The following is a 13,552-nucleotide window of genomic DNA, read 5'->3' on the forward strand; positions in this document are numbered from 1 at the left end:
GTCCTAATGCCCAGAACTTATGAATACGTTAGATCACGTGGCAAGGAGGAATTAAGGTTGCTAGTCAGCTGACCTTAAAGTAGGAAGATTTTCCTGGATTATCCCAGGGGGCCAATGTAATCACAAGGGTCCTCTTAAAGAGAGTCAGTGTCAGAGAAAGAGATGTGATGATGGAAACAGGCAGAGAGATGCTAGCAGGAAGAGACCACGAGTCAAGAAATGTGGGCAGCCTCTCAATGCTGGAAAAATCAAGGAAACAATTCTCCCTTAGAACCTCCAGAGAGGAACACACCCTGGCCAACATCTTGATGCTAGCCCCGCGGGACCCGTGTTGGACTTCTACGGTACAGAATCGTCATACATGAAATTTATGTGGTTTTAAGCCATGAAGTTTGTGGTAAGTTGTCACAGCAGCAATTGAAAACAAATATAGTTCCATAGAAAGAGCAACTCTTAATTCTCACATTATTTCTCATCTATGTATGGAGTAGTTAATTAATTTACATCATTATAACATCAAGTAAAACTGGCAGAAACAGTATTCGGGAGGAAACACGTCCAAGGCTGGTTTCATCAGCTTCCTTTAGTGGTGAAAGGAGAGGTTCAAGGTCCTTCTAAAAAGTGACTTAGGAGCAGCAAGGATTTGCTATGACCTGGGCCAAACCCGGCAGATTTTACGAAGCAGATTAACAGCACCAGCTCACATCTGGTGACTCACCTAAGCGGAAACCAATTAAGAACATTTCCACAGTACTTTTTATGGATTGACTCTGCTATTATTACTTTTATTGGTCTTTATTACATTAATTATGATAACAAAGACAGAAAATGTGGTAGAAGTCCAGGCAACATGGTTATGTTTTGTTGGCAACAGTATGACTTTGTCAAAAGATGCCAGTGAATGGGTCAGAAACTGAGGGCTGAGCGCCAGCTTTGGTGCTTTCTCTGGAACCCCCAGCCCTGCTCTGCGCATCAGCGCTCTCAGCGGTGGGCAAAGCAGGAATACCTCCCGGCCTGGATGCGGCTCAGAAGTCGATTTTCCATGTGTGGAGAGGCATCTATTTGCGCCTGGTTTCTCTTTGTTCCCTGGGGTTGTCCTGCTGTTGCCCAAGTTCAGGTAATAAAGCACCCGGCTCGCAGTGATGCTAAACCAGGCTTAGCTGAAGCCACAGCAGGCAGCTCTCCCAGCGAGCATCAGGGGACGCGAGGAGGGGCCCAGTGCTACCTAAATCCATACCCAGGACCCTCGGGACGGAGAAGGCTAGAGCCACAAAACACAGTAGAAGAAAGCCTTGTACTTTCTTTTGAATATATCATCTTTGATCAATTGGAGACTGCGGGTTGAGGATCAGCTCCAGTGGATACCCCTTCAGCCTTTACCCCAAAAGTCACAGCTCTGACAACAAGCAAGACTGAACGCACATAAACATGGAGTTCTGGAAACCGTAGGTGCACTGGTGTGTGTTTTGAACTTTCCTGGCCCCCGACTAACTTTTTCCTAATCCTGGAATAGGATCAATAATCCAGGCTCAAATACATTTGAAGTTTTCTTGTGTATTTTCCCATGAACCCCAAACAAATGGAAAATTAGTTCCTGTGTGATGTGGTTTCTCGGGTGCAAACAACCTTAGGCCTTAGAGAGGGTGACAACATAACCCCTGTGCCTCCCATGCTTCCTGGCACAGTCGGTGCCCAAGACATGTTGGTTGATTGATTGATTGATTGATTGATTCCGTCATCTGCATACGACCAGGACCGCTTCGGATGGCCAGGCTGCACACTGTGATGTGAAACTGAGAGCAAACCCAGGCTTTCTGCCTATGCTTCCACCACCTGTAGAACCTGAGGCCCTTTCCTACCTTGGAAGGTAAGAAGTCTCCTTTACCAGGAGACTCTTGCCTACAAACAACTCTATTTCTAGGTTCAGGTAACAGAAAGTCATCAAAGTTGGCCAAACAACAGGCCCCATCCTATTCGTGCTGCAGAATGGAATGGAATGCATGAGTACTTTTCTTCACAGCATGATTCGTTTTCCTTGAAGGAGATTTCCTTCTCTCTGTGTCTGTCTCTATCTCTATCTGTCTCTCTGTCTCTCTGTCTCTCTCTTTCCTAATCCTTCTTTTATACTTTCTCTTTCACCAATGGATCAGGATTCTTGGTAATTCCAGTATAATCACTGAACCCAACCACTGATACTCAGACTTGGAAGTTGCTAGATCTCGCTCTACCTTCTGTGGCATATCTATTATAGTAAAGACTTGGAAAACTTTTATTCACCAGATCTCCTTTGAAAGAGATCTGTGTATCAGTTTGAATTTCTGCTGCAGATAAATGAAAGCCCACCCCAATACAAGATAGCTTGATAAGGGATTTATTAGCTGAGAAAACTAAAAGTAACAGGGTCGTATCGCCTTAAGGAGCAGTTTGGTCAGGAGCTCAGATGACATCACTGGGACATGGCCTCTGTCTCTGTATTTCTTGGGTCCAGCCTTCTGTCTCTGGGCTTTGTTCTCAGACATGTTTTTCCACTCACGATTGCAGGATGGCCTGAGAAGCTCGGTCTCACATCATCTCATGAGCAAGGAAGATGGGGGAAAGAGTGTCCACTTCCCAGACCACACGAACAGAAGTCTCAGAAGTGGATCTTCAGGTTTCGGATTGGCCTGACGGAGGTCATGAGTCTACCCTAAGCAATTACTGTTATCAGCAAATACAACTCACTGGTCGTCTTGAGCCCCCATCACAAGGCCACCCCTGGGGATGGTGTAGAGCGGGGGTCACAAATGGGCACTGGTGGGCCGAACACCATCCACATATACACTTTGTTAGGGCGGCACAGTGTTTTAAGATTCTTTATTTGAACACCATTGTCTGACGCCTCCACATGCCGATTTCCTATAGATGCTCCCACTTTCTGCTCAGCCTGATATCACTGCCTGGGCCTGGCAGATGGTTGATTTTGGACACTACTTTAGATGGAATTCAAGAATTCAGTGTAGCAGAACTAAATAAATTTTGAGGGCCAATTTCTTTTATGTTCCCAATACTTAGCACTGTGCCTCATATAAAGAGGGCCATGCAAAATGCTTGCTGAATTATACTTGTCAATCTACCAATCAACAAATGAAAGGTACCTTCTTCTTTTTTTCTTTTGTGGTACACGGACCTCTACACTGTTGTGGCCTCTCCCGTTACGGAGCACAGGCTCCAGTCGCGCAGGCTCAGCGGCCATGGGCTCACGGGCCCAGCCGCTCTGCGGCATGTGGGATCTTCCGGACCGGGGCACGAACCCGTGTCCCCTGCATCAGCAGGCGGACCCTCAACCACTGCGCCACCAGGGAAGCCCGAAAGGTACCTTCTTAATTGGAGAGTCTATGGGGATTAGTTCCAGCTGAATCAAACATCAAGCATGGGCCTCAGGGAAACCTCTATCCCTCAGCAGGCTACAGGGAGGATAAAATGGGGATGTGTGTGTGTGTGTGTGTGTGTGTGTGTGTGTGTGTGTGCAAAAGTGCCTAGTGGCTATTTCTGGAACAGTCAGGGCAGGCTAACTGCTGTGACAAGCAAACCCTCTCTCTGAGGATTCATGCCAAAAAATGTCTATTTTTCACTCACGTCCAAGTTGAATGTTGGTCTTCAAGAGGCAGCTAGCCACACGGTGTTCAAGGACCGGTCTCTTCCATTCTGTGGCTCTGCACCCCCTTGGAGTCCTCTGTAAGGTCACCTGTCAATCCAGCAGACAAGAAGGAAAGTGGGAAATCACGAGGCTGTGCCTAGAAGTGACAAATATCACTTCTAACGACATTGCACTGGCCAGAACACAGCCTTGTGGACACACCTACCTTGAAGAGAGGCTGGGAGGTATGGTCTAGCTGTGTGACCACGAAGAGAAGAAAATGAGGTCTGCGAACAATAAGCCAGTTTCTACCAGAAGCTATAAAGCAAATGAAGGGTCTTATTTACTTTGATCTTTATCTCAGTGGCCTCAGTATGACATTTAATGCTTCATGAAAAAATCAAGATAAGAAAAATTCCCTTTTTCATCCTAAGCTACAAAAGGTTCAATTTCCCAGGCCAATCAGGAACAAAAGAAGAAAAATGAGGGGGTGGAGGGAGGAAGAGGTGGTGGAAGAAGAAAAGAAGGAAGAAAAGTGAGTTTATACCCCAAACCCTTGTTTTCTGGAATTCTTGTTTGTTTGACCATTAGCCAAACGCTCAGGCGTAGGTTATAGTTATTGGATGTTGCCTAGCACATGGCTGCACTGGTAGGGAATCATTTTTAATGATAGGAAATAGGACTTTCCAATGTGTAATATTTAACAGAAAAATTGGAATTTGTATATATATATATATATATATTTTTTTTTTTTTTTTCCATACGCTGGCCTCTCACTGTTGTGGCCTCTCCCGTTGCGGAGCACAAGCCCCGGACGCGCAGGCTCAGTGGCCATGGCTCACGGGCCCAGCCGCTCCGCGGCATGTGGGATCTTCCCGGACCGGGGCACGAACCCGCGTCCCCTGCATCGGCAGGCAGACTCTCAACCACTGCACCACCAGGGAAGCCCAGAATTTGTATATTTAAAAGCACATCAAAAGAAAAATGCTATATGAACTGGTTCTTCATTGGTAAGTTTGATTATTAAAACTCTCATCCTTTCATGATTTGCCAAGCTTTCCGAGGCCTTTGGACTTTTATTGCTCTCCTCATATGATACATCTGGATCCGTGGGCACGTGCACACTTTGGGAATAGATCCTTTCTCATTACCAATTTCGATGGTCTTCACTGATTTTCAAATGATAACTTTTAGCCATTATACCAAAAGCTTTAGATATTTCCGTTCATTTAATCCTCAACATCACCCTTTGGAATTGGTATTATTATTCCATTTCACAGATGAGGAAATTGAGGCTAAAAAATATGAAGTACCTTGCCCACGTTTAGCTAGCAAGTGTCAGAGCCAGGAATCGAACCAGGCGGTCCGACTCCAGAAACCATGCTCTTAATAACAAAAAGTCAGTTTCCAGATCAGAACTGGGTCTTTGTTGTTATTGTTTTGTCCGAATGATTGTTTTGGCAACGTTAATTCAGAACCCTAGCTGAAACTTCAATCACTGCCTAAAAGGTTCATTTCATTGTGGAATCATATGTCTACACCGGATCCAATGGAACCCTCAGTTGGCTGGGCTGTAAACTTGCTCTCATGCCAACCGTGGACCTGGCTTCTGCTCCTACAAACTTCTGAAGCCATGACCTTCCCCCTGAGGCTCTGGGGGAGCCATACTCAGAACACCCAGCAGCTGAAGTGTGCCCGCAGGTGTTCCCAGCCATCCCAAGCTCCCTCTTTGCTGTCGCCATTCCAGGTCAGACAGTCAGGCAGAATCAGAAGGTGAGAATGGAACACCCAAATCACAGGCTTCTCTGATGTCCGTATTGACAGAGAAGCTCCACCACTGAAAGCAGTTGAAAGCAGTTATTGAAAGCAATTTAAACTCTAAATACATGGAATTTTAGAGAAAAAAAAAACTGCAATGAAAAGACACTTTTATGAAAAATATATGAGGTTGCTTCCAGTAATTATAGATCAGTGCGGATATGTTTCTTTCATTGGCCATTAATTTAAATCAATTATTTAGCGAGTCCTGTGATGCTGTGTGTTTGAAACCACTTAGGACTGGCTGCTTTAATGTGTTCTTTAAAAGGACAGATTATAGATTCCACTTCAAGGGTTTCTTTTCCTATGACTGACATGGAAAGGAGGAATACGCTGTTGGGATCAAAACTCCCCTGGTCCTTGCAATGAAGTTACTTCCTCTGCCCCCCACTCCTAGAGTTATGGTGAGAATTTTTACAACTTTTTTTCCCATTAGCTTCTCTGATTACAGAGATGATGCTATACTTAAGAAGAATATCCTTGGTGGTCCGACACAATGGGCCTCTTAGGAATTGTCCTAGCGTGGATATGTTCCTGATTAGGTGACTCATTGGGTGTTGTGGCCACACACACAATTAAAAGATCAGAGCTTTTCTTGATTTCTTCATGACATCTGGTCAACCCCCTAGGCAACACGAATTCAAAATTCAAGTCCAGCTGATGATATTTTATTCTCTTTCCTTTTTACTTTTGTGCTGTTTCCAGATCTTGGCTCTCTAATGATAACAAAGGTGCCTGCTCTATACAGAACAGAAACTTCCTGAGTGTCAGGGAAGAAGAATTAGGAAAAAATGGTGAAGATGGCTCCAAGATAGAAGCAGTAGCATTGGCGACGTTAGGGAAGAGTGCTTTAACTTCAGGATGAGCTCAGTTGCCTCAGACTAGTTCAGACTAGTTGCCTTCAGCCTCCTGGCTGTTATTTGCATACCAGGGAGCTGGCCAGTGCATCTCTCCTCTTTCACACCTGCCTTCGATCTCATGCTCCCAGCAGGCTGAGCGACCATCAGTGCCCCACCGCCTCATGTGCCTTCTCTCCTCCATGCCTTGCCTGTTGCCTTGCTCTGGCACCCGGATGTTTTCTCTCCCACCTTCTACGCTCAGCCTTGAAGGTCCAAGTCAAGCACTTCCTATTTCAAGAACCTTTCTCAGGGGGCACCATCCACTTCCTGCCCTTTGTTCCTCCGCATCTTACATCACAAGGCCATAACTGCCACTTCATTTGTCAGGTTCCCCCCTGTCTTGTGACTTCCAAGGGGGTGCAGATGATACTTTCTGCATCCTGGCATTCTCAGGGCATTCTTGTGTTCTCAGGGCAGTCAGGTTTGTGCTGATTAATTCATGAACCTCACAAAAAACAGGCAAAGCAGCCAACCTTGGGCATACCTAGGGGAACCTGTTCCTTGTTGACAAGCTCAGAAATGCCTCATCAGTTTCAAATCTCAAGATTTGAATTCTTTTCTTCTGAATGATTCACACATTAGATTCCCCTTACAAACATTCTAAATTGTGATTTCATTTCAAATTTACATAGTTGGTAAAAAAAAAATAACTCACTGGGCTTCCCTGGTGGCGCAGTGGTTGAGAGTCCGCCTGCCGATGCAGGGGACACGGGTTCGTGCCCCGGTCCGGGAGGATCCCATGTGCCACGGAGCGGCTGGGCCGGTGGGCCATGGCTGCTGAGCCTGCGCGTCCGGAGCCTGTGCTCCGCAGCGGGAGAGGCCACAACAGTGATAGGCCCGCGTACTGCAAAAAAAAAAAAAAAAAATTTTTTTTTTAGTATTGATTGCACGTTTCCCAATGGATTTACTCTCTTAAATTTTCCCGATAGACAATCATATCATCTGCAAATCATCTGTCTTTTCTTTCCTGATGTTCAAACTCTTTTCTTTTTTACACCTAATACACTGGACGGCTTTTATTAATACTGAATTATAATGATATTAAGAGGCATCCTTTTCTTGTTCTCCACATAAACAGTTATACCCTGGTTATTTCATCCTCACCACATCTGCAGGTTTCCTAGGTCCTTCTGGAACGTGCTGCCTTGGTGTTGCAGCTCTCTAGCAGCACCAGGGCAACCCCACTGGGTTCTGTTTTGACTTAGCTCTAGTTATAGGCAACGGGTGGAGGGAGTGGAGGGAAGCAGACGCTAGGAGAGCATGTGTTGCCTGGAGAGGATGACACCTCTGCATAGGCTCTGAGTAAAAAGGGGGTGTGCAAACTCTTGTAAGGAGAAGTGGGCTATTTCTGAAGGGTCTGGGAGTTCCAGGTTGCTGGAGACACCAGACTGGCTGTCCCCATCCTGTGTGTTGGGGTCCTGTTCTTTTCCAACCAGGACCCTGACCTGGCACAGCAGATCTGTCTTGCTCGGCGATTTTGCCTTCTCTGGAGCTCGGCCACGCTGAGCATTCAGTCCTGGACCTGGGCCTCGGCCTTCCTGCAGGAGATGAGCCTCTTTCTATGCTCTCAGCTCTTTGTTGTCTGTGTCCAGCTGAGTACAGCCGCCCGATCCCATTGTTCCTACAGCTGCTACTTCACCCGTATTTCCCAACTACCTGAAACGCTGCACCAGTTAATGCATTCCCTTCCAACACTCTGCCAGAGAAAGTGGCAGCAATTAGAGCTCCACTTTGTGCCTGGATTCCATCAGGACAGGGTTCAAAACCCCACCTTATCACCTGTGTAGCAGGTTGAACTGTGGCCCCACAAAACTGTATGTGTCCTGGAACCTCGGACTGTACCTGTATTTGGAAAAATGGTGTTTGAAAATGTAGTTAAGTTAAAAATCTCAAGACGAGATCCTCCTAGATTAGGGTGGACCCTAAATCCAATGACAAGTGTATTTATAAAAAAAAGAGGGGAATTCCCTAGTGGTCCAGTGGTTAGGACTCTGCACTTCTACTGCAGGGGGTCCGGGTTCGATCCCTGGTGGGGGAACTAAGATCCCACGAGGTGCGCGGTGTGGCCAAAAAATTAAAAAGGGAGAGAGAAGGAGAGAAGGCACAGAGGAGAAGTTGATGTGAAGATGGAGTCAAAGATTAGAGTGAGGCATCTACAAGCCATGGACATCAAGGACCACCAGAAGCCACCAGATGCTCCCTGGGAGCCTACAGAAGGAGCCAACCCTGCCAACACCTTGGTTTTAGACTTCTGGCTCCCAGAGCTGCGAGAGAATGCATATCTGTTGTTTTAATCCACCCAGTCCATGGTAATTTGTTACGGCAGCCCCAGGAAACTAATACAACCTCCTTTCTAGGACCACTCCTGGAACCAGCTGTCCCAAGTGGGGTTCCTCAGGAAACAGATGCTGAGATGGAAGTTAGAGCACCAGATACTTATTAAAGACTGCCCTGGGACTAACACCTGTGCAAGGAAAGGTGGGGGACAGAAGCAAGAGTGGGCAGAGGACTGAGCTGCAATGCAGGTCCAATGACAGCCTTGGCTGACATGCGGGGTCCTTCAGAGTTGCCTGGAGCTGGGCCAAGATGGCTGCAGTGATCGTCCTGGGTGTGGGCCGTCCTGGTTGGGTGCGACCTCGGCTGAGGCAGCCTCCGTAACTGAAGCAGTTCCTGGAGGAGCTGAGGGCTGAAGGCACCTGCTAGAAGCAACTCCAGCAGCTGAGACCCCAGGCCCTTCCTTGAGGAGAAGACTACGTGGTACATCTAGGGGCCCAACTCAGCTTCCGAGACTCAACGGTGCTTTTGTTAAGATTCAGCCATGGTTTCCGTTACATATAGTTTAGCTGTTTGCACTGCAATCGATTCCACTGTAGGAACAGGCCACAATCTATCCATTCTCCTGTTGACTGACATTATTAGGTTTGTGTTATGAGATGAATTGTGTCTCACCGCAAAACTCATTGGTTGAATTCCTAACCCCCAGCACCTCTGATATTTGGAGATAAGGACTTTGAGAAGGTAACTATGTGAAAATGAGGTCATGGGGGTGGGACCTAACCCCGTATGACTTGGTCCTTATAAGAGGAGATTAGGAGATTAGGACACAGACACACAGGGAAGACCTTATGGAGACAGAGGGGAGAGACACCTTCTACAAGCCAAGGTGAGAGCCCTCAGAAGAAACACTCTGCCGACACCTTGTTCTCATACTTCCAGGCTCCAGACCTGGGAGGAAATAAACTTCTGTGGTTTAGGCCACCCAGTCTGTGTTCCAGTGTTACAGCAGCCTTTGCAGACTACTGCAGTGTGATTCTATTTTCGAGCTGTTACTGACATGCTCATCTGTGTTCCTAGGTGCACCTGTTCCTAGGCTTCTCTAGGGCATGTGAACTTCTCTGGGGTATAGACTCCTTAGGTAGGAGGAAAGTGGTTGGTTAAAAGTGTGTAGATAATGCCCAAGTGTTTCCCACAGTGGTTGAACTAATTTACATTCTTGTCAGTAAATTCCAGTTGCTTCATAGCCTTACCAACACTTGGTATTATTACCAGACTTTAAAATTTTTACCAATCAGATGGTACAAAATGGTATCTTGTTGTGGTTTTAATTTGTATTTCCCTGACTATTAATGTTTACTGGCCAGAGTTCCACTGCTGAGAGGGGTGTGTTCCAATCTTCGCTCCATTTTTCTATTGTGTTGTCTGTCTTAGTTTTATGGATGGATTCATATTGACCTGGAATATATATGTGTTATTAATCTATATTATTATGTATTCAAAAGACTATATTCTTTTGTTTTAGTTACAAATGTCTTTCTTTACTCTATTTCTTTACTTCATGTTGTCTTTTAATGAACAGTTTTCAATTTTTAATGTAGTCAAATGTATCCATTTCTTTTCTTTTTATATAAATTTATCTATTTATTTATTTTTGGCTGCACTGGGTCTTCGTTGCTGTGCGCGGGCTTTCTCTAGTTGTGGTGAGCGGGGGCTACTCTTCCTTGTGGTGTGCGGGCTTCTCACTGTGGTGGCTTCTCTTATTGCGGAGCATGGGCTGTAGGCACGTGGGCTTCAGTAGTTGTGACACGCGGTCTCAGTAGTTGTGGCACACAGGCTTAGTTGCTCCGCGACATGTGGGATCTTCCCGGACCAGGGATCGAACCCGTGTCCCCTGCATTGGCAGGCAGATTCTTAACCACTGCACCACCAGGGAAGCCCCTACTTCTTTTTACAGTTAATATTTTTTGTGCTTGACTTAAGAAACCCTTCTGCTCCTCCACCACACTCCCCCCACTCAGCTTTGCTTCTCTCTGAGCGATGCCCTCATTCTCCCCTACTGCGTATGGCTTCCAAGATGTCATAAGGAGAGAAGCCCGGGGGCAAGTGAGCTGCAGACAGCTTTTGTCTTTGGAACTGGCAAATCCAGAAGAAAGAGGACTTCTCTCTCCCACTACCTTTGGATAAAATCCCCGAAAGGACTCTCCTTGGTCCATCGTAAGTCATACCCTCACCTCTGCAGCAAGGAAAGTGCGGCCATATGATTGACAGCCCCATCAGAATGACATTTTGTTCTAAAGGGGCAGGATGCTGAGCTTGTCCACTAGGATCAGAGAGAGAAGCTAGGCATTCAAGGACCCGGAAGAAGGTCAGTATCACTGGAGCATTCTAGAAAGAGAAGAGAGTGGTGTGAGATGAGGCAGATCGAAATCACATAGTGTCTCATAGACCATGTCAAGGATTGGGGGTTTTTGATCACTAAAGCAAAGCACTATACCATGTCTGTATGGTGACTTGGGCCAGCACATTAACAGAGCTGTCATTAACACAGTCATTAACTAAAGTATTGTTTGAAGCTCTATTGTGAGAGGTTGTCTCTGGTTCCAACGAGATGACTTGCTTTCTGAAGTCCATCATCCGAAAATAAATCATTAGGGTAGCAAGCTTCTATCTCATGCCGAGCCTTGGGATTAGTACCATGGAGCACATTCTGGAGCACAAAAATGTGGTCCTTGTCCGTAGGCACTCACAGTCTCATGGGGAGAGTAAAGTTAACACTGAGGCATTTAGAAAGCAAAGTCTTACTGAGTCCGAACTGCCCACCTCGAGCATCGTTATGACATATGTAAAACATGTCCTCTCTGGAGCAACAGTGCCTGCTTCTACCTTCAGACAAATGACAATAAATGAGGCTGAATTATTAGTTATAATATAAGATCACTAATAGATACCCTTCCAAGTCAAGTTATGAGTCTTGGTTTAAAATACAGATGCCTCTGTTATGTGCTGTGATCAACTATCTAGAACAGCATTGTCTCCTAGAACGTTCTATGGCAACGGATTGTCCCATATCTGCTCTGTCTAGTACGGTACCCACTGTCCACATTTGACTGTTGAGCACTTGAAATGTGGCTAGTGTGACTAACTGAAATTTTAATTTAATTTTATTTGAATTCATTTAAATTTTAATTTTATTACCACCATGGCTATAGGCAGGGGTGTTTGCTTATGAGTATTCTCTCAGCTGTACATGGATGTTTTATACAGCGCTCTGTGATCCATCTCACATTAAAAGGGAAAATATTTAACCAAAAGAAGTCACCACTATTGTCACTATTATTATTTCAGTGGCATCACTGTCCATTGTCCCCTCCAATAACCAGGAAGAAGGAAAGGTTTTCCCTGCAGCTGTGAGGCAACTATGTCCCCAACTGTTCTCACGCACGTTTCCCGACAGATGGAATTGTAGATAAGGTCAGTGTAGGTAAGTAGCAATGAGGGCTTTCTCAGGTGCTCTGATGAAACGACTCCCCTCTTGACCTGCAGCAGGTCTAATTGCTTCCATGGGTGATGAAATCAGGTCCCCTGTGACCTGCTTTTCTCAGCAATGGGATGTATGAGCCCAACTTCCAGAAGGTCAGTTTCACATCAAATGACCCTCTCTGTGATATTAATAGACACTCTCCCCTTCCTGAAACTTATATTCAGTTAAAGAACAAGTAGACATCAACATAGACATAATAATCTCCAGCCAATGTGACTGGAGCTGAACCTCTTCTTTCCAACAGAAGAGCTGCTTGAGGGAATGTAACCCGAAGCAACACCATGGCTTAGAAATGTCCTCACCATAATCCTCAAAGCCATCAGAAATGTCAGAAAAAGGCTTCGCTACAGTAAGGAGGAAAGCCACAGCCTGAGAGGCAATATTCCCTGTTCACAGCCTTTTCAAACTTGTGGCAAAGAAGTGTGATAATGTCAGACCTCTCTGGGGCAAATTGGTCCATTAGGCTCCATCTACAACGTGGTAGGTGTCCCGTAAAAGCCAAGAAAGAAAGCACGAAGCAGACACCTGGAAAACACAAAAGTGTTGCCCTCCACAAAGAGGAGAAGGAAAGTAATTTAGCTAACATCTCTGTACCAGAGCCACTTAGAAATCTCTGCCCTCTTACCTGCACTAATACTTATTTGGTTTCCATTTGGCTTTTTAAAAAGCTGGGACTTCTCTGGTGGCGCAGTGGTTAAGAACCCGCTTGCCAATGCAGGGGACGTGGGTTCGATCCCTGGTCCGGGAAGATCCCACATGCTGCAGAGCAATTAAACCCATGAACCACAACTACTGAGCCTGTGCGCCACAACTACTGAAGCCCGCGCGCCTAGAGCCCATGCTCTGCAACAAGAGAAGCCACTACAATGAGAAGCCCGCACATCGCAACGCAGAGTAGCCCCCGCTCGCCACAACTAGAGAAAGCCTGCACGCAGCAACAAAGACCCAACACAGCCAAAGATAATAAATAAATAAAACAAATAAATTTATTTTTAAAAAAAACTATAAAGCTAGATCCAAGAGTTATTTTCTAAAATAAGTTGGTAGTTCTTTCCAGGCTTCAGCAAAACAATGAAATTTGGGATGTTAATTGGAAATAAACATCTCCGACCAGCTTTCTTTCCTAACTATGTACCTTAGATAGACATCCTCCTCTCGCTGCCACTCAAGGTATGGCTTTTTGCTCTATTCAGGCCCTCTATGGATTGGATGAGGCCCACCCACATTGGGGGCTTTACTCAGTCTACCAGTTCAGATACTAATCTCTTCTGGAAACACCTTCACAGACACACAAGTAATGTTTAACCAGATATCTGGTTATCTGGTGGCCTAGTCAAGTTGATACATGAAATTAACCATCACAATGCCCCAGTCTGGTGAATCAAAAACCCACAGTAAACA

At 45.7% G+C, this 13,552-nt stretch overlaps 1 protein-coding gene and 1 non-coding gene across 19 annotated transcripts in view; one reads left to right on the forward strand and one right to left on the reverse strand.

Annotated features, from left to right (window-relative positions):
• Positions 1–13,552, reverse strand: part of TRPM8 (transient receptor potential cation channel subfamily M member 8) — a 159,330-nt gene that overhangs the window by 137,494 nt on the left and 8,284 nt on the right. For 9 of the 18 annotated variants that reach the window (XR_009564502.1, XR_009564503.1, XM_060301688.1 and 6 more), the window contains 4 exons: positions 10,842–10,995; positions 6,989–7,177; positions 3,843–3,934; positions 3,616–3,724 (listed from right to left, as the gene is read on the reverse strand). The exons of 1 other annotated variant lie outside the window; for it this stretch is intronic. Coding sequence is in view for 11 of the 17 variants with exons in the window: in XM_060301688.1 (XP_060157671.1) it covers positions 3,616–3,724; positions 3,843–3,934; positions 6,989–7,177; positions 10,842–10,995 (544 nt within the window). In the remaining 6 variants the exon portion in view is untranslated. Of the gene's footprint in view, positions 1–3,615; positions 3,725–3,842; positions 3,935–6,988; positions 7,178–10,841; positions 10,996–13,552 lie in introns of those variants that run through there. 8 more of the 18 variants (XM_060301690.1, XM_060301691.1, XM_060301689.1 and 5 more) reach the window with 8 other exon arrangements.
• TRNAR-UCU (transfer RNA arginine (anticodon UCU)) lies at positions 8,299–8,371 on the forward strand. Its single transcript has one exon. It is a non-coding gene; the product is annotated as a tRNA-Arg (tRNA).

The sequence above is a fragment of the Globicephala melas genome, chromosome 7, assembly GCF_963455315.2.
Source record: "Globicephala melas chromosome 7, mGloMel1.2, whole genome shotgun sequence".
Lineage (NCBI taxonomy): Eukaryota > Metazoa > Chordata > Mammalia > Artiodactyla > Delphinidae > Globicephala > Globicephala melas.